The following is a 23,013-nucleotide window of genomic DNA, read 5'->3' on the forward strand; positions in this document are numbered from 1 at the left end:
TTTATTTATTTAACTTAACCATGGACTACGTACATGAAATATAAAACTGCATCCACATTATTACATGCGTAAGCGACTCTAATTTAACCGTCTATACGGGACTCCAAGCATACGAGTAGTAAATCGCATCTCAAGTGGTGTCGTGTCTAGATTCCGTCGGATTTTTTTAGATAGAAATTATCTGCCGTCGCCCCTCTAGATTTCTTTAATGCCCCCTAATTTTCATTGAGCCTTCTACTGCCCCCCTGAAAGCCTCCAGCACCCACAAGCTTTATCGCCCACTTTGAGAAAGACTGGTTTAACTAAACACTAATCTAGTGGTCCGCTAGGCGTACTCCCAAGCATTTTATCGCGTCCAACAGACCAAATTAAATAATATGCAAAAATCGTCGAATATACTAATAATAACGTAGACTAGGCAGTATCTATAGTCTATGATCTTGGACATGTCACACTTCCTCCGTCACCCTTGTTATCTTGTTATCTTTCACGCAGAGATTGGGTTCCCGGTGAGATTACAAATATTTATGTGATTTTCTAAAAATCTGGGTATTGTTGTAATGTGATTGTTTCATTTTTAATACTAGCTACACTACTGTCATTAGGCCTCATCACCTGTTGTATTGTTAAAAAGAATATATATGTAGGTAATACAGAAAGAGTTGGTCAAATATATTCAACTAGCTGTTGGGCCCTTCTGGCTGTCTGACCTAGTCGTCAAAAACCCACATTTGCTTGTACCTATTTACAAACGTGAAAATGTCTTTACTTAAATTGTTTGGCAGTTTTATATTAGGGTTGTATTGTAGTGTTTTTTGCTTCACTTAAAGCAGTGTTCCGCACAATACAATCAATATGACTGGATTCGAAATCCTTTTGCAACCAATGCCGAAAATTCAAAGGGTCTTGACCAAATGTTTTCTGGATTTAGATTTTAAATAATATCTTCAGATTTCCGACAAGGGTATCGCAGTTCTGCCCCAATTTTCTACGACATATATATGAGCAAAGTTTTTCACTCCAAGTTCTAATTAAAAATGATAAGCAGTCGTGCTTGAAGGGTCTTGACCAAGAACTTCGTGTTGCTCCTTCAAATATTATTGTATAATAATTATGCTGTATTGATTAAATAAGTAAATACATATATTATATTGATAATACAAATACATGGAAATATATACATTTAGTTCTTCCTCGTATGTTATGTATATTTAATTATTTATCAAATAAAAATAACATAAATTAATGTAATTTATATAAATATTTTTTTACTTGTGGTGTAGCGTGTAATTCTCGAAAGACCGTTGGTGTGCCGTAGGTGAGAAAAGGTTGCGGAGCATTGACTTAAAGTATAGTAATTTTAGTCAAACCACACTTTAATGAGTCACGGTGGACCTTAGTCTTGAATGAGAGATTCCTAAACATAAATAACTAAATAAGTATGCTTCACACCTGTCACAGGTATATTTGATTGTGTATTTATATATCGCTGCGTATTTACGCAGCGATAAATACATTTTATAAATTATCATACTTTACTATATAATTAAAGCAGAATCTCTTAAAAAATTAGATTATATTATATTATATTATGTTACTTAAATTATTATAAAGTCTTAAGGTCAATAATACTCAGTTAATCCTATTAATTTAAAAATAAAACCCTATTCAACATTAAGAACTTTAAAAACTTTTTTCTCCGAAAAATAATCACGCTTGAAATATTTGGGTATCAGTCACAAGTAGTAAACGTCCGAACGTTAGACAATTCGTCTTTTTCTTTTTTTCGTAAAGGAATTAGACAGCCTCCGGAAAGTTTCCATCAAATAAATCACAAAGTAAACTTGTCCACATCCTTTTCTTATTTGAAGTTTGCGAACCGAAAGCTTCGTGCCTGAAAGCTCCGATTGTATTGGCAAACTGACCTGTAAAAAGCTTTCGATAATATCTACGTTGAGTAACATCAGAAACCGTCAATAGAACTACCACTATAATAAAACGTATCTTCAATTAATATAATCGTTTTTAGATTATGAACAAATTTTAAGTGATTTAATATCCACTACTTAATTTCTCCATACTATATTATTGCTCTGAGGTCCACACAAAGAATTTTCAAATTTACTGACACCAAATTATCAGGATTTTGTAAAAACTATGAGTAAGTAACTACATAAATTATTATGAAATTAAAAACTTCAAAATAGATAACAATGGTAGATGGTTGCATTATTCAAATTCAAATGTATTTATTTACATATAGAGCTTTACAAATTATAAATTTAAGACTTTCACAAAAACAGTGTAAAGAGCAAATACATAAATTATTAAATAGATACATGAAAGTGTGCCGAATGAGCTAACTAAACCCTATTTTAAGAATTTATAAAACAGCGTCCATCTGTACTCATCCGAAGCAACATAGTTATTTCCCTCAAAATTGGCATTATTAGTGGCAGGTTAGTTCTGCATCGTACAACAACAAACAACGGATGCTCCCGATTTATAAGATGATTATCGAGGACACACGGGTCAATATTGATAAAAATGACATTTACACTACGTCTGAGTCGGAAAAAAATACGTGGCGAAATAAAGATATCTTCTAGTCTTCAAGTACAATATTATAATATAAGTCGTAATCATACCGAAGAGAAATTATCTTCAGGTGAATTTGATTGCAGATAGAATTATTATTAATAGCAAACATCATACTTTTGTACACTGAATAGATAGATTAAGATATTTTGGGTTCCGAAAACTCACATTCACCTACTTTTTTGTTATTTGTCCTCTTCTTTCTGGTGCTACATCTCTGTTTGGACTCCTCCAACTCATCCTATTTCGTTTCTCTCCAGTTCGGCCCCCCAAAGAATACTTAAATCCACGTATGTATGTAGGATATTCATTGAGAAATTCAATATATGGAAGCATTATTGGAATCTAATTATTGTATAAGAAGATTTGTAATTTTTACTATCATTTCATTTTTCTAACTAAAATGTTTACAAATGAATATTGTCTTGATTCCACAGCTGATGTCCTTGAGTAGGTCCCCGTTGGCAGGGTCCCTTTAAATGTAATTATATTGTTATTTAGGTACACACAATTTGGAAAATTTCAAAAATAAACCTATTATAAAAACACTTTTTATTATATCCCTTGTGAATGTTACAATGCTTAAATGTTCTGCAGTATTCATTGAATAGAGAAATAGTTCAATAAATTAATAAATGGTCACATTATAATATAAAACAATGAATAATAAAATTTAATAACGTTGTTATCGGTTAACAAAGTTATTTTTGTGTTATTCGATCAGGCGCCACCCTGCCCATGAATGAAAAGTACAAATTATTTAGGTGAATGAAATAATACTTCTTCTTCGCGTTTGTCAGAACCTTATGACTGAGGATCGTAACTCGCATGATTTGGCTAACGAAAGGTCTCTTCACTCTTCTCGGCATTTTACGGTATAGGTACAATGTGGAAGTTCCATAGCACTGATTAATCGATGCACTAATCAGAGATATCCAATGTTTGCTTTAATATTTTGACGCGGCATGTCTTAAAGAAAGGGCATTGCGGACGATACAAACAGACACTAATGAATTTGAATTAACATGCGCCTGTCAATTATCCACGTGGTCACAGCCATGATTTATTCTCGATCGGAACCGTTTCCTCATGTCAAGCCTATCAGGCACTATTAGCGAGGGGTGCAAGACTAGTCAATACGCTCCCCAAAGACGTAGATATTTTCGGTGACGTACTTTGTATTTTGTATTCGAAATTTTATTTTTCTGTATAAAATTGTACTTCACAATGTTTTGATTTTATTTTTATTTTTTTGTAATTATTATTATTATTTTCTATATTTTCTTCTTCTCTCTTGTGAGGGTAATATTTGTTATAATATAAATCTCATGTTGTATACGTCTTTAATTTAGATTTTTTATGTCCACAATGTTTTGTTTTCTTAAATAAATAAATAACCGTTAGACCACGCGCATTCGATAACTACTTGTGGATACGACATGACGAAAGAAGTCGTAGGAGAACACCCATAGTTTATAGTTGCTAACGAGATGTTTATTACTAGACTAAAACTGAAGAGTGTCTGGGTATGGGATATGTTCCCGGAAAAGTTTTAAATCTATAAATAGTAGGTGGAGTAAGTCCCTGACACCTGTTGGTTCTTGTTTATCCTGCCCCCTCCCAACGATTTAAAAATTCGATAGATATTAATTAGTATGAATATTTTTCCAAAATATACCTCCCCCATATACTATTCTTCTGTGTGCACGCCTAAATTTGATAAATAAACGTTAAAGTGTACATTATTATACGATATATCGAAAAAAATAATAATTTTCTCGCAAAACTTCTACGTAACGTTTATATGCGATATAAAAAAGGCCAACAACAGTAAACTGTAGAAAGTCCAATAAAAATATCCGATAAATTCCAAATGCCTGGAATATGTAATAATATTCCGACTACATGTAACTATAATAATGCTCAAATATAAAGGTACAAAAGCACACTGAGAGCTTTTATCGGTAAAGCTCTTCAACTACAGTAATATGAATATCGCACAAATGCCATTTTTTAAAGCACGCCTCATATTTTTCGTGTATATTTTTTTCTGAACATTGCCACGTTGGAAAAAAACTTTTTCGAAAGGTAATTTCTAACTTTTTATTCGGGGGTATTCAATTTTCGCATGATAATAGTCCGCGGCGTGAATTTGAAACTTTTTGAATGTGATATTATTTTGAACGGGTTTTCTATCATCCGTTCCGAAGTAGTTTTTGATTGATCTTTCGTTTTACACTGATTCTTCGATTGCTTAATCAGCTTAACGATTTAATTTGTTTTAATATAATTTAACTAGTTAGATACTGAAACACATGACAGGATGCCACCATAATATTATATGACACCATGCTATCGAGTCGAAGGTTTTTCAAAGCAGGATAGTAAAATGTCAGGATTACATTTAAATATTTTTTGTATTAAATTTTAGACAAACAATAACAATAAATTTCCACAAATCATCTTGCAAAGTTTTGACTAAAAGTGAACTGAATATGCAATTTTATTCCTTATTTAAAACACACACATGTTTTATAAACATTTCCAAAACTAGTCTTTTGCAGGCAGTATAACGGTTGAAAAATATCATCCAATTTGCAAAATGCATCTTGTCCGTCTGGTGGCAATTTTCAAATATCATCTTTTCCATTGTTCCAGTATAAGTATATTGAAACTTTCGCTCAATACGGGAAAGTATATGATATTCCGCAAAACTTTCAATTGATTGTTTGGTTGAATAAAAACTGAATTGGAAAGCTATTTTGATTTTATATAAAACATTATTAATATTACGCATTGCATTCTCAAACATTTATTTTGATAATAAAATTGGATAGCTATAAAACAAGCAGTTTTTTGGACATATTGTCAGGCGCGGACCGGACAACCTGGAGAGACTGGTAGTTTTGAGTAGCCTCCAGGGAAGGCGAAGCAGAGGAAGAGCGTCTGCGCGATGGAGCGACCAAGTGAAAGATCTGACTGGGGGCACCATGCATTCTGCCCTGAGAGAAGCGGGGAAGATCGAGAAGGATGGAAAGTCTTGGTCGCTCAAAGGATGGCGAAATTTAAATGTGGTCACGATCCTCAGCCATGAGTGCACGACCAATAAGAAGATAAAACAATATCCATTAGAAAGAAGTCAGAAATAATGAGCGATAAAGATGCATTGCATCATTTAGATTGATAAAAACAATGGTGTGATAAAGCAAATCTTTATCAAATACATTTCCAGCGATTCATTATACATGCTTATTAATAATTGATAAGAATACAAAGATATGCTCAAAGCTGCGGAGCTATAAACACATGGCTGGCATTTTCGCTCATATGAACGATCTGAGTATTTATCTAGGATGAAAACGATTATATTGAAAGTTTGTTCAAGGTTGTAATCCTTCAAATAAAACTTATTTCGATGAAAAAGATATTCTTAAAGTTGTCTTCACTTGGAGAAATAGTTGATGATTAGAATAAGAAATAAGTTATAAGTTTTAAGAAAATCGTTAATAAGATGCAGAAAAAATAATTCAACATACAATACTTGAAAATACCTCATATACATACCCACTAGAAAAAATCAAATTTGAAAAAAATATGACGCCCGACGGTATGTGAACCCGTATATCCACTGGTATCTCGCCAATATGCTTTAACCAATAATTAAGCTACGGGCCTCTTACTTAATTTAAACTAGTAGGTCCTACATGAAATGCTTATCAGTTCGTGTTACTTTTGGCTATCGGTTTTTGTGTCTTAAATATAAGAATCATTAATTTTTCAAATGTGATTTTTTCTAGTGGGGATACATCTGAGGTGTTTTCTAGTTATGTATGTTCAATATAATCTCCTAGACTGTTTCATTCTCAAACCTTTTGAATTATTCGTTGAATAAAAGAAATGGTTATTAAAAATAATTCATTGAATTTTGCGTTCGCAATTAGGGATAGATGTTTCTATTTGCGCTATTATATATATTTGCATTTTATGCAGTTGAGTTAAAATATTATGTTTTATGTTCAACTTGTTCACCTGGAGCACATGTTGCTTGTGATAATACAGTTTTACTGTGTGTAAAAATTAATTTATTCAAATATTTTTCATAAAAATGCAGTGCATAAAAAACTTATTGGTACAAGTCGGTTATGGGGAAGCCTGGCGGGAACCGCGCTGATTGTCATAGCCGATTTTTGAAAAATCATGAATTCAAGAATGAAAACCTAACTTAACCGAACCTAAACTAACCCAACCTAATAAATAATCCAGTATATCGGCTATTTTCAAAATGTGTTTGCCGCTGGCTTCCCCATAACCGACTTGTACCAACATATTATTTCACTCCCCCTGTATTAATTGAAATTTTCCATAAAGGTAACGTAATGAAGTGAAAAATCCCAAGTGTGATCAGTTTTGATTTATGTGTTGAACACCACGGTAATCCGAGTGTTTTTGTCTTTTTTCCAGGTCCTGACGAGGTCTATCGGTTTATTGGGAACGAGTCACACAATGATCACTTCAGACAGGTGATGACTGACGGAAACTTTCTGATCGTCGGCGGAAGGTTAGTAATAATAATTGTATTTATATATGTATCACTAGTACTTCCACACACAAATCCCAACAGTAACATAGATACTCCATAAATATGTATTTCAAAGAGCTAGCAAGATGTAAACAAGTGATACAATACACAAAATTTTACATAATAATTATTGACAATTAACAAAATAAAATGTAATACATGAACATCCATGCTCGCATTAATTATAAACCCATTTTCACTCAGTGAACAAAATGTAATGCAGATGCCTAGTAACATACAAATGGAACTGATTAATTTAAAAACAAATTCATTATTCAAAATAAAATTTGATGAGCTTTTTCCAGATCAAAATGCTTCTGACATAATTAATTTCTGGCGTTCATTACCCTATGAACATTTTCCGGAGCTAAGAAAAAATGCAAAAAGTTATATATGTCGCTTTGGATCGACCATACAGATGTGAACAAGCATTGTCATCCATGAAATTGATTAAAAGCAAAACCTTATCATCACCAAACGAGACTCTCCGGCAGCTGTAGCACCATCAGTGGGATCCACGACAGCGATAACCCTCTTGTCCAAGATATCATTTCTGTCGCACTTTCGTAACGGTCTGCGCGCGCAGCTCTCAATTTTACCCTCTACTGAAAGCGCCAATAAAGTTTTCAATAAACGCACTCGATTGGATTCGAACCACTGATCGTTCGGTTATCAGCCGAACGCACTACCATTACGCCACAGTATGATACTCCAATCGTGACGACTATACAGTATAATATTATAGTTTGGAATTGTTCCGTTGCCTAGGCGGCAAATTTATTATTGTCGGCCATTTGCAATTCCTTACGTAAACAAACTATTAAACGTCATAGTGGCAGTTGTTACTTTAAAAATAAAAAAACGATAAATAATTATATAATTTAGTAATATATAAGCGTATAGAAATAAACCAACGGCGTTCCATTAAGCGGTATTTTTTCTAGAGTGTGTAATTTAACAAGATAATTAAGAGCTAGTCTAAGAATCTAGGTTATCACCGTATCCGGAAATTTGTACGTAAACAGTTCACCGCAGGACACTTATTCGTGCGCCGCAGTACGTGAAACATGAGTTCGTGTAACATTTAATCAAATGACGAGTTCTTCGTTGAACATTTCACCGTGTAGTATATTTGTACGTATGCTACAACATGTGAATATGTCTTTAGTATGTTAGGTTAGAGTTAATCTAATTGGAACAGTACTATTTGCAAACTATCGCCGCATTTTGTAAGATACGTACAAATGTATTCCACGCTGAAATGTTCAACGAAGAACTCGTCATTTGATAAAATGTTATACGAACTCATGTTTCACGTACTGCGGCGTACGAGTAAGCGTCTTAAGATGAACTGTATACGTACAACTTACATGTAATCCACACCGATTTAGTTTTATATTAATAAATGATATTCTATTTTCTCATAAGTATTACATACGTTCATGCCATTCATGAAATATGTATTATCTACAACAAAGATCACCCACTATAAAAAGCTCATATCAAAGAATCCTGGTAAGCCGAAACCCGTGTAGTAAGCCAGAGAAAACAAAAATGCAGGAAATTGTTCATTTTATCGGAGCCGGTCAGGCGTAAGAATTGAAAAACAATTTTCCTCGTGTTCGGCTTAGGAATTTTCCAGACGTCCATTGTACGTAAGTACAAAACACAGTTTTGACCTGCAAAACTAACTCGCGTTATATGTTATATGTTCACGTGTGCTATCAGGAATTTCGCTCGCTCGGCTGATCACAAATTTCACATTATTTATATCGTGATTTTTTTGAACCGATTTCTATCCACCTTGCGGAACAATAAACGAACCATCGCTAAAATATTAAAATATATTCTTTGTAAACTCAACATTTGGTTTTTATACATAACTTGAAAACACCTCAGCGGGTCTATTCTATACACAAGGCGACTATCGACAGCTAAAGTGATAAAGTGATACTATTTATTACATATGTTATTATGTACTGAAGTATTATAATTTTTACAATAAGTTAGCAATCTAAACAGTCAAAACTGTCTATCACGCTCTAAATTTTATCACAGCCAAGAGAAGTTCTGTTAAAATATAGCACTTATTGCAACAATTACAACCAACTTATTGTAATTGTTACAATAAGTGTTAGCTAATACTTGGATACAAACCTAACCTAGTTAGCCGTTGTAGCGGCCGAAAGCAGTCTTGTGTATAGAATAGACCCGCAAATATATGTATATATTATATACCCACTAGAAAAAATCATATTTGAAAAAAAATACAATGCTCGGCGGGATTTGGACCCGTATAACCACTGGTATCATGCCAACTGTGCATTAACCAATTATGCTACGAGCATCCTATCTAATTACGACAATTTAAAGTAGTAGGTCACATATGAAATGCTTATCAAACATAAATATATTTCAAAATTGACAACAAATGCCTATATTGTGTTGTCTTGCGTACTTCCCGGGTCTTTTCGAATGTTACTGTATTAAAAATTCTTTATAATTACTTAGTGAGAAGCCGGCTTGAGAGTGGGTCGATTGTTTAGGCCCCGCATCAGTTGAAATATGACCTTATGGTGGAGCGAGTTCAAAAGAAATTTTTGAGACTCATTTATTTGAGGTTATATGGATACTATCCGTGGCTTTATCCAACTGACTTTCTCTTAGGTATGCTTACATACTGTAGTTTAAGTGCTAGAAGATATCAATATTTGGCCACGTATTTTTTTCGACTAATACGTGGTGTGAATGAGAACTCTGCCATTCTTGGTAATATTGACTTGTGTGACCCTGATAACTATCTTAGAAATCGGGAGCATCAGTTGTTTGTTCTCCCGAGGAGCAGAACTAACCTGACATTGGTGATGCCAATTGGGAGGGCAATAACTCTGTTCAACCAAATTGCTTCGGATGTTGATATATTCCATCTACGTGAGAATGAGTAAAGGTGGATGTTACTTTATAAATTCTTAAAATAGGGTCTGCTTAACTCATCCGGTGTACTTCCTTGTACCTATATACTTCATATTTTTTGTATTTACACATTTATACTGTAGAATAACTTAATATTGCATAATTACAGTATTACATAATACTGTTTTAATAATATTTCTTTGTTTCTAAATGTCATGTTGTGAACGTCTTAAACTTATAATTTGTAATGTCCACAATATGTAAAATAAATTAAAATTGAAAAAATTTAAATTAACTGTATTAAATTTTCGTTTCATGTCATTCTGATAATTAATTGTCAAACTGATGTGACATACCTAAGCAGACATTAAATAAAATTATATGATAACATTGATAACATTTCGCTATAAGGCCATGAATGCTCCTATTCTTTCAAGTGTTAAATTATGTTTTATTTCTCACGATACTAAAATAGGTACCGACCTAGCTACATTAAGTAGGTATATGATAGTCAGAAATTTGATGGCATTAAAATAAATAAAATAAATATCTAGTTTATTTTCAGTACATCTAAAGATGTCGAAGGCATTTAAAAATGCTAGTAAAAATGCCATAAGCCACAAAAAGCGTTTTTTACAAGCGTATCGAAAATGCTAGATCTGGCAAGAAAATGCTAAATTCGCAACGCTGGTCACCACGTCTGAGCTTTATAAAAATACCAACGATGACAACCCACCCACTACCAGTTATTTAGATAAATCTCGCAAATAATTTCATATAAGATTTTTTTAGCCATATATTTTTTCGATATCATATCGTCTCTGTTCTGGCAGAACACACTAACTGGGGAATACTAGTTTTGAGTAATTTGACTTTGAAGTTGTTAAAATGTTTGAAATGGTCTATCATGTGACTTTATTAAGTAATTGTAAAAAGGGTGACTTTAAAATAACGACTGTTTATTTATTAAGAACGTTTCCAGACGGTAAAGTTTGAAATAAGGAACATTTTGGTATAACTAACTCAATATGTCATTTTTTTCGAATTAATGTCTTCTGCCAGAACAGTGACGATATTACAAGTGATACAATAGTTATAATATATATAAATAACTATTTCGCCGAAAATATATCTGCGAAATACGATAACGTACAGTTATAGCCAATATAAGTTTGCTTTGGAAAATTTATCAGACAGTCATATCACGGTGTAGTTACTTGTTGGTACTGGCTGGCCGGAAAATAAAAATCTCTATCCAACGTCAATTGGTGTGCATTAGCGTCGGGAAAGCGCTGGGCGGGCGCCTCCCTTTTCCAGATTTTCCCATCTTTATGGCTATCTCTCTTGTAAATCTTAATCAAGAACCCACTGCAAAGATGTACGACCGAAGCCCCCGGGGTCGGATAGTAGGGCTGCAACGCTAAAGCCTCGTGCTCTCTTATTAACGAACTATTGATTTGCTGTGCCATTTCATTCGTGAAGTATTTTTACATTGTACATTTTCACCAATATTATAATATAATACGTAATTTTAAAATGTTAAATAATGTATTAGTATAGTTGAGAGATTTGTGTGACATTTCACACCTTTTGACATCACCCAATGCCATTTCTAGTATACAAACCATTATCATCATCATCAAGGGCGCGACAACCCAGTGTGAGTATTAGCCTCCTCCAACGGCTCCCTCCACTTGTCCCTATCCAGTGTGGCTGCTTTCCAATTCGGTACCCCTAGAACACGACAGTCACTAGCAGCTCCATCTAACCATCGAATCTTTTACCTGCCTCTTCTTTGGATTGCCGGACATCACTCTCTTTGCCGGCTCATTGTCATTCATACGGCGCACATGACCTAGCCACCGTAGACCTCAGCATTATATCTTCTCCAATTGGTGCCGTCCCTGATCGGTCCATATATACGGCGGAGAATTTTTCTTTCAAAAATGTTCAGAGCTCGTTCATTTCGCAGAGTTAATATCCAGGTTTCCGATGCGTAGTACACTAGCCATACCTATACAAAATTTCGCGCCAAAATTCGATGGTTCTATTTTGTAGCTATCAATAACAAAATGTACTCAATTTTGATTGATAATGGATAATTTAAACCAGATTTTTTGAAGTAGGTACTATTAAATGGCATTACTTTTCGACATATTTTCTGCTTTACAATTTTTTTGTAGTATTTAAATACTATTGGTAAAAGTTGGATGATGCATTTTTTACTTTTTATTAATTTTGCACAACAATCAAATAGTTTTTACGACAATGAAAAATCTACGGACAAAGCTTTATTATAACTTTTTCGTTATTTTTGGAAAAGGCCTCAAAAGCGCATTAAATAAATCACCCGAATTGAATTTTACATGCGAGTATTATTGTTTAAATTATGTGTAGGATATTTGTTGCCTATCTTATTACAGGACTACATATTATATAAATGACAGTTGTCGAAGGCAGTTAACTTTAGGTAGGAATTCTGGTAACATAGATACACACCATGCACAACCAGTCGCAATAATTTTCTCGTGGGACACTCCTAGCATAAATTTAAAAACAATTTAAACTTGTCGCGACGCTATATAGTGTTTAAAATGTAGAAAATAATTCTCAGGAACTTAAATAAATATAACATCAATAAAAAAAAACAGTTTTATTACTTTTGTCATAGTGTTCATGTCATTTCTTCTTCTTATTGTGCTATCCCCTAGCGGAGGTTGGCCACCATCAAGGCGATCTTATCTTTGTCGTCTGCTACCCGGAACAGTTCAGTGGAGCTGCACTCGTACCAATCACGGAGGTTCTTAAGCCACGAAATGCGGCGCCGTCCTCTGCTACGCTTCCCATTGATCTTTCCTTGAATGACAAGTTGGGGAATGCCGTATTTTTGTCCTCTCAGAATGTGGTTTAATTTAATTAATGTTTTAAAGGAAAAGTATAAACTATTTCTAAGTTAATTGTCTACTTAACTAGTTTATGTGAGTCATTTCTAAATTAACCCTAAGGAAGACTGCGTGACCTCATCGTATCACTTGATCCGTATTGCGTCATTTACAGTCTAACCATAACGTAAAAGCGAGAGAAAGCAAATGCGTGTATCCCTGTGCCTTAAACTGAGGCGTAGTTCTCTCTTACCGTCACGCAGTAGTTTATTTCTACAATAGGATAATAGATAAGTATAATAAATGCCCAAAAAATACAAAACTTATAATTTTTAAGTAAAATATATTACAATATGTAGCTGCAGAATAATAAGCGATCAGATATCTATTGTTTATAAAAATATCAAATTACTTTGCAGTAAAATATTCCCAATCCATTTCTAGTAAACAACTCAGCTAGACCAGCAAGTCGATTAGGCGAAATGAGAGACGGTGTATTATTACATCATATCACAGCACATTACCCTTACGGTGTATGAGCTGAATAAACATTTCTCATAGTATTTTCTTACAACTGTTATAACAAATAATATTTCTTTTCGCTACTCAATTTAAAACGCTGACTCTATATGTAACAGAAGTTTAATGTTAATTTATTAATTTTTATTGTATAAATAACGAAGAACAATTTATCTCAATGTCACTCGAATCAGAGTACTTAGCTAGTAACTATCATGTATAATATACTATTGTACCGATACGCTGCTAATAAATCTCACCCTTCTACATCGTAGACTTCGTCATTATCATCATCCTCTACCTACACATCGAACACCACACACGAGAGACCCCAATAAAAATGACAATGTAAGTGTGTGACAGGTCACTGCCAGTTTTGATACTAGATATTAGAATAGATCATAGCCTGAATTAGATATGGCTTTATTTACAGTCGGTAATTCAACCGGGCCCTTATTCATTAAAGTAGTCCTACGCATTTTAATTAAATCATAATATTTTTACTATGTAAACAATCGCACGGTGCGTTGCATTCCTGGAGCTCTTGAATATTTGATGCAAGTCAATGTAAAGGCCCTATCCAGTTTTCTCTTTTGCCCCAAAAAGGTTATTGTATAGCCCGCGGCGGTTTTTCCACAGTAAACCTTTTATTTAGCTTTGGAAAAGTCATTCCGGCGAGCCGTTATTTTGGGTAATTTTATTCCTCTTGTGACGCGGGAAAACTAGCTCTATAGTCTAAATGAGAAAATGGGTCGTTTTGAAAGGTTTGTAGATGTACCCATGCTCATTCTCCTAGCGAGTAATTAATCTTATTAAAGTTAAACTAATCATATAAAGAATCCATCACCAAATAAATGAAATATTAATCTGAGCAAGAGTACGTATCATACTTTAATCAAAAAAGATACATTTTAATAACTACCTTCTTCTTTTCGTGCCATAACCATTCGACGTCAAACACATCAAAGACATTAAACATTCAACAACAACGATGAGTTTGGCCATTTTCTCCGTGAGTGCTGAGCTCAAACTTCATTCTTCTTATACCAGGGCCTCGCTTACCAGAGATCTTCTCTCCAGTAATAATATGCAGAAGTTCATATCTCTCGGGATACTGTATGATGTGGATAACGAAGGAGACAAGGGTTTGCGATGTAATAGAGTTCATTAAAAGGCTCAAATGGAGATGAGCTGGGCACATAGTTTGAAGAAGAGACAAATCGTTGTACAAATTTCGTCATCCGGTCGTATCCAAGAGGTACGAAACGTCCTCAAGGTAGACCTAGAGGCCGCTGGATCAATGAAATGATAAATTTCTGCGGAATTACGTGGCAGCGCAACACACAGGACCGAGATAAGTGGAAGCAGCTTAAAGAGGCGTTCATCCAGCACTGGATAGATTCAGGCTGATGATGCTGACTGTATGATGTGGCCAACGTATGCCAACTTTCTTGTTGTTATTTATCTGCTTGTTTCTTTGGTCTTTTTCATCCTCGACATTACCTGGACATTTTTAACCTTGACTTTCCAGCTGATACGGAGCATTCGTTTATTGTCAAACAAGAACTTCATATCCACGTGTTAAAACTATGAACTAACAATCCCTTAAAGTGCAGCTAATCGCACTTCCGTTTTCAAATAAGGAACGCCGCCAAATTTGTCAAATTTATCTTTTTATTTTACGCTCCCGTGGTGTACGATAATAAAAAATATATGTAAAACGATCAGGAGTGATGTTAGAATTATTATTAGTATTTTTTTTTATTGCGAAGAAGAAAAAAAGTCGTATCTAAAAGGAGAGCCGATACATTATTTAAACACGCATCTAGCACACGTTGCCACCATGACAGATACATCACTGAGAACTGTGAGAAGTCTACAACCCGATATCCATAATAAAATGTGTATTCATATATTATATCAATACAAACATGTACTTACTCAAATAAAACACATTTTACAAAATTTCAACAGTTTTTAACCGGATGCCGATCACCCATAAAGCGTTTGAAGGCCGCAGTGTCATTAAGGGGGTTTATTTTTAATTTCTTTTTTGCAATACAGGGGTGATATTGTAAGTAATATACGTGGTAATATTATCTTTTATTTTTATCTATGGTCATTATAAAATCATTATGAAATTCCACATGAAGGTGTATAAACTGATTTTTTAACATCCATTATTAGAAGTAAGTAAATATAGGATTTATAAACCAGTGGCGAAGACCCTTTACTAGACGATTATTTAAAGCCTACTTTTAAAAATACATTACAGTACGTATACCAATAATAAATTAACAGATGCATCGGTACGTATTATAATGTAATAGTTATCGCAGTACCTATATCTACTGTTAACAACTACTAATACATAAGTAATACGTGTGAATCCGTTTATTATTGTATACGTAATTGAATAAAATTATCAATACAGAACTAGGAACTGGGAACTGAAATACCTAACGGGTGTGGAGTAAAAGGCAACCGATCTAGAGTGTAGAAGAATACGGGATAATCTTAAACACATGTTAGGAAACGCTTGTCCTTCGTTCTGAAAACTGCTCTCGGTGTATGCATTGACGCTCATTTAATATTGGTGTATTTGAAGGTTGCAAAACATACTATTTCACGTCTATAATGTGTGATTTTTTTTCGTAGGATATTCACACATTCAAAATGGTGTGTCAAAATGTAGTGTATTGGGGTATAGCCTATCGGAAATTAGTAATCTGTTCTGATCGTGCATTGAAAGATGGTAATAATACGTAGGTACTGATACCAAATATCATAATGCCTAAATCCCCCATCAAAAATCCTCCAGTCGACAGAGTTGGGAATATAATGATAATATTATTGTAATTGTAAATGAGTCAAGGCTAGACCATGATGCACAGCGAAACAAACAAAAAGAAAGTTACCGTTATCTGTTTCTGGGCGGACGAAGGATCGAGAGTAGGTAGTGCGAGCAGTCGGTAACCTACCCTTGAGCCTTGAACGTCGCCTCTAAAAATACAATTTGCTAGCATTTTCGCGCCAAAGCGTGCGTTTACAAATGTTGTTAGTAATTAATTGTTACTTGTCAAGCGAAATATACTTAATGCCCCTGAATCAGTGTTTTTAATAAGTGAAAAGTGTAAATCAACACCCAACGTAAACCCATACCCATTAGTACGTATCTTGTTTTTGTATATAATATCACTAAAAAATTATCGTAACAGATCATAAAAATTGCACCAATGCTGAAAACCTTTTATTATCAGCCTTCAAGCAAATGAATTTCTAGAAAAATATTTATACACCTATATTTTAGATTTTATTAAATGCAATTAAAATGTATCACTTATGTCTTAATTCTACGATATTATTCTACTTTGACATTAGTGTGGCAATCGTGTGTCGATCTATTATTCATCCCTAGTAATAATATATTAATATATCCGTAAGTATGACTGCCCCACTGCCCAGTATATATACCCCACGCACATAGTCTACCTTCTTCCAAAAGTCACTCTTCACCACTGTTATAAAGCCTATGATAATGGTGGTATCCGTAAAATATTAGTATGTTTGATCAGAAAAACTGAAAAGTTATCATATAAACTCGCAATTTGTGCCGCGGTTGTAGCAGTGTAGCATTAAGCCAATAGCTCGACAAACACAGCAAGTGCATGTAGCACTCAATATGGCTTTAGTCTTTGTCACATTCAAATGTTGACCGTATTTTATCTCATCATTAAATCATGCATTTTCGACGTAAACACAAAGTTTATCATATTATTATGTTTTTCAAGTTATTACCTCAAACCACAAGCTTTTCATTTCCGCTAAAAGATGCACGTTTGGCTGTCTCTTGTGGCACTTTATGACAAACCCCCTCCACTTAGCATCGCATTTCATCCCTCGTGCCAAGTACATTTTTATGCCACCCTTATAATATAACTAATATCGTAAACTATACTGCCGCATATACTATGCAATACGTCTAGTCTGATATAATAAAAATGCATAATATTTTCTATTTAGTTTCCAACCTTTCAATGAATGTTATGTTGTAATATGGTGTTATTTTTTTTATTTTATGTTTAATAAACAGTATTATAGCAATAGGCCGTACACTGCGTTTTTTGGTTGATTAGGTAAAATTAAATTTCTATTTTATTTTAATAAATATGTATTTTTGCATCCAAACCATAGAGATGGTATTGATACTATCGGCCGAAGGTACTTTGAACTTAAATTCTAATGGGTTTAAGTTTTTACTATTCCATTTAAGTCAAGTCAAGTCAAACTTAAGGCTATACAGCTGAGGCATGGTCTAAAAAGATCGTGACTACGCGACGCGCAGATTGTACAAACGACGCGTGACGAACAAAACATAATTTGTCATAAAAATTCAACATGCGTCCATTTAATGTTATGTTTATTGTTATATTAGTAATAATAATGATATTGTATTCATCGATATGTTTTCTTTTTCGAGTAAATGCGTAACGTTTTTTAGTCATTTTTACACGATTTAAGAATATATTCCTCTGACGCTATCACAAAACAAATTGACGTGCTCACAGCTCAACTATCGCTCTCCGATTGGCAACGAGTGCGAAATTACGTCCCACCTATTGTTGAAAATCATTTGCCGTTTCACTGATGTATGCTCTTGTCCAAAATTTAAATCCATTAGAATTTTCATAGAGAGAGTATTTTAATGTCCTAAACACTGTCTGTCGAAAATGAAGAGTTTGAAGTATTTCTGGAAGCATTATTAAAAATCTGTAGCCTTTGTAGTAAAGTTATAAATTATTTCATTATATTCCCTTGTCTTTTTCAACTTATAAATCAATGTAATTATATAAAATATATAACCGTAAAAGTCTATATTTCTAAAAATCATCATTTGACATTGAGAATAAAGCTATATTTTGTTAAATCAGATGTCCGTTGTTCCAATCGAACCAGATTGTTTTAATTAAGTTATTTTACTTTCAAATGTATTTAAAAATAATATAATACAGTTATAGTAAAGTTATTCGACAAACTTTTCATTGTATTTTTAAATTGACTGACAATTTTGAAGAAAAAAATCAACGTTTCGTATTTGTTATGTATTTTACGAAGGTTTAATATATTATTATCTTAATGTCCATTCACTCGCGTTTAAATAATGTTTAAACTACAGTAGAAAAATATCAATTATTATCACAAAATATAAATATAAATTTGACCATTTAATATATTAATAATATTGTCACTTAATGTAACTTAGTATTTTTACCTGGCCAAGCTTTTACAAGATTTCTTCTGGTAGAGTTTTGAGGACACCTTTGTTAAAATACACATCTTGATATAGAACGCCGGGGTCAACTTCGTATAAACACCTTTCATATTTAAACTAGTCTTATTAGAAGGTAATATAATATATTATATAATAGATTATGTTTTAAAATATAACGTGTTAATATTCTGATTGAATGCAGTGAAGTCGATGCGTCAAATATAAAACAATATCGGTTAAAATGAAGTTTTAAACAATGAGCGGTATTGATGCATTGCATTCCAGACATATAAATTGATAAGAGCAATGGTACGATAAAGCAAATCTTTATCAAATACATTCCCAGCTATTCATTATGGATGTTTATTAATACTTGGTAAGAATACAAAGATAGGCTCAAAGCTGCTGGGTTATAACAATCTCTAGAATAAGAATAATAAGAAGAAGAGAGTAGAAGTAGATTCTAATGCTAGAAAGTAGAATTGCATATTTGCAAAAATTACACGAAATGGTTTGAAGCTAGGGGCGGCAAGTTATATGAAAGTATGGTGAAGCTGGTTGGTATGGTGTAAAGGTACCGTGAGGCGGGCTGGTAATCAAGTTGCAGCAAAATTTCCACGTTAACATTATATTATATGGGTACGTTATAATGACTAAAGTAATCATCCATGATGCCCTGCATTTTTTTTATCGCGTCACTATTTTTGTCGGCTATTTGTTAGCCTGCTTCATTCAGTTGTATGATAAAGCCGATTCCTTGCCCCTCTTTTTATTTAATACCTCTATGGTTTGATTCCAAAAACTTTTGAAACATTAATGCTTTATATCCTAATGCGTATTTGCGCCAAAAAATTGAAATATGATATCAAAGAATAGATTTATACAAATCTCAAATAAAAATGCATTCATTCTACTGATGGTAGTAATATAGAAATGGACCATTTCGAAGTATGTGTGCATATTGTCCACTACAGCGTATGATCTCATTCACTAAGTTGAGGTGATATTTCATTCTCACTATTACCTCTACGCCCTTTTATGTCTGCCATAATTCGTCCGCCGGAGGGCGTAGCTAACTGCCCCCGAAAAACCTTAACTTGGAAATAGTCTTCCTATACTGGCTTATTATTAAGGCAAGTGGCTAGCGGAGTGCTACGAAAGCGTAGCACCGTAGAAGCGTAGCAATCGTAGACGATAATGATTGTAGCCGAATCGAAATAGAAGTTGAGGTTAAATTATTATCATCTTATACTGCTCTACGTACACAAATATATTATTATTTATGATACACCTCTATATCTATTTCCAGATTAACACGTCGTAGGATATTCTAATTATTTTCTGAATGAATCTTATAGACCGTTATTGATGAAGTAACTCAGGGTAAAAGTTTGATTACGTTATTTGGCTTTGTGGATTTTACGACAATTTTAAATCCACTCAATCAGTCAATTCCAGATATTGTGAAATACTTAGATATGGCCAAGATAACCAATGATACTTGAATTTGTTACTTATACAATTTTATGTACATCCACGTTGGTTTAGTATGTAAAGCATCCATTTTTGTTGAGATACGAAGCCAAGATCACGTTTTTCAACCCGCAGCCGGTCAAAGATTTTTCATGATATTTTTTCAACTTGTATTTCCAGTATAAGGGCCATGGCCCCCACATCCTGAAGCGGGCCTCTCAACCTATCGCTAAGGTTAAGGGCAGTGTAGTGTTTTACAGTAATGTTTCCCAAATGACATACCCGCGGAACTCCAGGGTTCCGTATAAAATAATGGGTATAATGTATATTTTAGCGATTTTTGGTATTTTTAAATAAATCCGCTTGAATTTTCGGCACTCAGCATTATATTTTGAAGCTCTGATCGCGACCCCCGTTTGTGATAGCTAAGTAACATGTGAACCTTCGCCATGTTGGATAAATAGTCATTTTTATTAGTCAGGAAACACACAAAAAGTAATTATAAAATAAATTTTCATTCGTCTAATAGCGCCGCAGGCGAATTTTTTTTAAATATTAGAGCAAATTTGTGGTGTGTGTAGGTATATCTCGTTTAACTGGTTGACCTGCCATGCCGGGCCCCTCCTAAGCCCAGCCCCCCAGGCTAGAGCCCTGTCAGCCCCCCCGTGTGGGAGCCATGATAAGGACCCAATAATTTCGGCAAGTGGTTAACTGCTATTTTTCCTAAAAAATAATTAATACAACCTCTACTCTACAGACACCCATGAATGCTTTTATTAGGATCTAATATATTAATTAACTTATTTTACTTTTAGGCATTTAGACTTTTGCAATTTTATTATTCAGATAAACATTCATTGCGATATACCGTCAATACGAGAGTATATTATGTTATACCTATATTATGTATATTGTAAGTAAAAACACACGTGAATCATAGTACAATATCGAAGTACGGAGCATTTGAAATTCCTTGGTACTTATCATACAGTTGACTAGCTAGATGAATTCTTTAATTCGTATCTCAAATTTTTATCTGAAGCGACTTTGCTAAGCTGATCAAACCAGCGTCACTATTTCTCCAAACCAACAACTTCTGTTTACATAATTATTGTATTCTTACTGCTTCCTTTATGAAAATATTATGTCATTATATGTTATTAACTACCTAGTAGGTTAAATACATACTTAAACTTTATTATACTTACATTAATATTGTTTTTAATATCCGAAAACCCATAACACACGTCATTTCAATACGACAATGTCCTGATTATTAATTATTTTCCACACGTTTTGCAAGCGTTATACAAAAAGTAATTATATTATGACGTGGAAACTTTTTGTGTGTAACATAATAGTTTATTGAATATTTTATGAATTAAATCACATCGGCTTTAGTGTATTTTCCCAAAATCAATGCTTTTTTCTACGGGTGTCAGCATAATCCGAGTGGCTTCGTTTTTTAGGGGCAGTATTTTGCATCAGGGGGTGGTAGGCTCCTACGTTGGTATACTAATGAGACTTACACTTTGTTAGGAGTTGTATTTTGCCTTTGGGGGTGGTTCGGCGTACTGGGGGATGGTTGCGGTCGGCCAAGAGGCTACCTGCACTAAATATACAGACGCTTTGCAGTTAAGCTAACGAAATTCACCTCGAATAAGCTCTTTTATTTTCCATTTATAGCGGCTCCGTGGCTTAGATGGTAAAACTGGTCGAAACACTTTAGTTTAAAAGCAACTGGATTGAAATAATTCTGATTGCATCGAAAGATAGCTGGGTTTATAGATAATTTTCGATTAGCAAACGTTTTAATTAATAAAGCAAGCTATGCATATTTTTAAATATAGATATTGTATGTACAGACTACAGGTAACCTCAGTTGATCGGGGGGGATAAGTTTTGGATAAGGTCGCGAGAAGCGAAATTTCGTGATCAAGTTTAATAACAAAACACGTCAGAACTTTATTCATAAAGCAGACAGAAAAAAGGTAGTGTAACTTTGTAATAAACAGAAAAAGTAGCATTTATTTTGTTCCGGTTTTCAAAAAAGAATCTACCTGTTTTATCCAGTTTGATCTATCCTATCATGTAAAATTTGTTGATAACCGTCAAATAATAAACTGAACGTACGCACATTATTCTATTCATTATGATAATTCCTATCACGTGGCACATGTCATAATAAGTATTGAACAAAAAAAATCTTAAAAATCGATCGTAATATAATATATATAATCGTAATAATAATCATAATATATTATAATCGATATAATAAATTCGTTACCTGTACAAGTACATGAATAGAAGTCACTAATTTTCGTTTAGTTATCAAATGTTCAAAGGTGTTTTAAAAACCGTGTTGAAACAAAATATTAACTTTGAAAACAATCACATCACATCATTTTTATCATCATTATAATTGCTTAAAATCTTATATTTACACCTTGGTGGCGCTTTTAGCAGTGGACTGTAATTTAATTCCGGATCTAGGAGGGGGGGGGTTTAACAGGATGCCAGATACTGACCTGTTATGATGTTTATGATGGTTCCGTGGTCTGTTCCGATCACACGCGTGGTATTGTTTGTTGGGTTACCCGGTGCACGGCGCTTGACGGCACACTGTTGATGGATGATATATATATGATATATCGCTTGGACGACGGTCACACTATATCAACCTGACCCAGCCGTGACCCACGCACACGTTGTCTTGAGCTAGCTGAATGTTATTCGCTATCACAGTCATCTTTTGACCCGTAATTGCTCGTCGTCTG

General features: G+C 33.8%; 1 protein-coding gene across 1 annotated transcript in view; it reads left to right on the forward strand.

Annotated features, from left to right (window-relative positions):
• The first annotated feature begins 7,046 nt into the window (after positions 1 to 7,046).
• Positions 7,047 to 23,013, forward strand: part of Sema1a (semaphorin 1a) — a 156,038-nt gene continuing 140,071 nt past the window's right edge. Inside the window, exon 1 of the mRNA XM_085943447.1 lies at positions 7,047 to 7,156. Coding sequence (XP_085799573.1) covers positions 7,122 to 7,156 — 35 coding nt within the window. The 5' untranslated portion in view covers positions 7,047 to 7,121. The remainder of the gene's footprint in view (positions 7,157 to 23,013) is intronic.

This window comes from Rhyacophila brunnea, unplaced genomic scaffold, assembly GCF_057557595.1.
Source record: "Rhyacophila brunnea isolate RB1 unplaced genomic scaffold, BYU_Rbru_1.0 scaffold_16, whole genome shotgun sequence".
Lineage (NCBI taxonomy): Eukaryota > Metazoa > Arthropoda > Insecta > Trichoptera > Rhyacophilidae > Rhyacophila > Rhyacophila brunnea.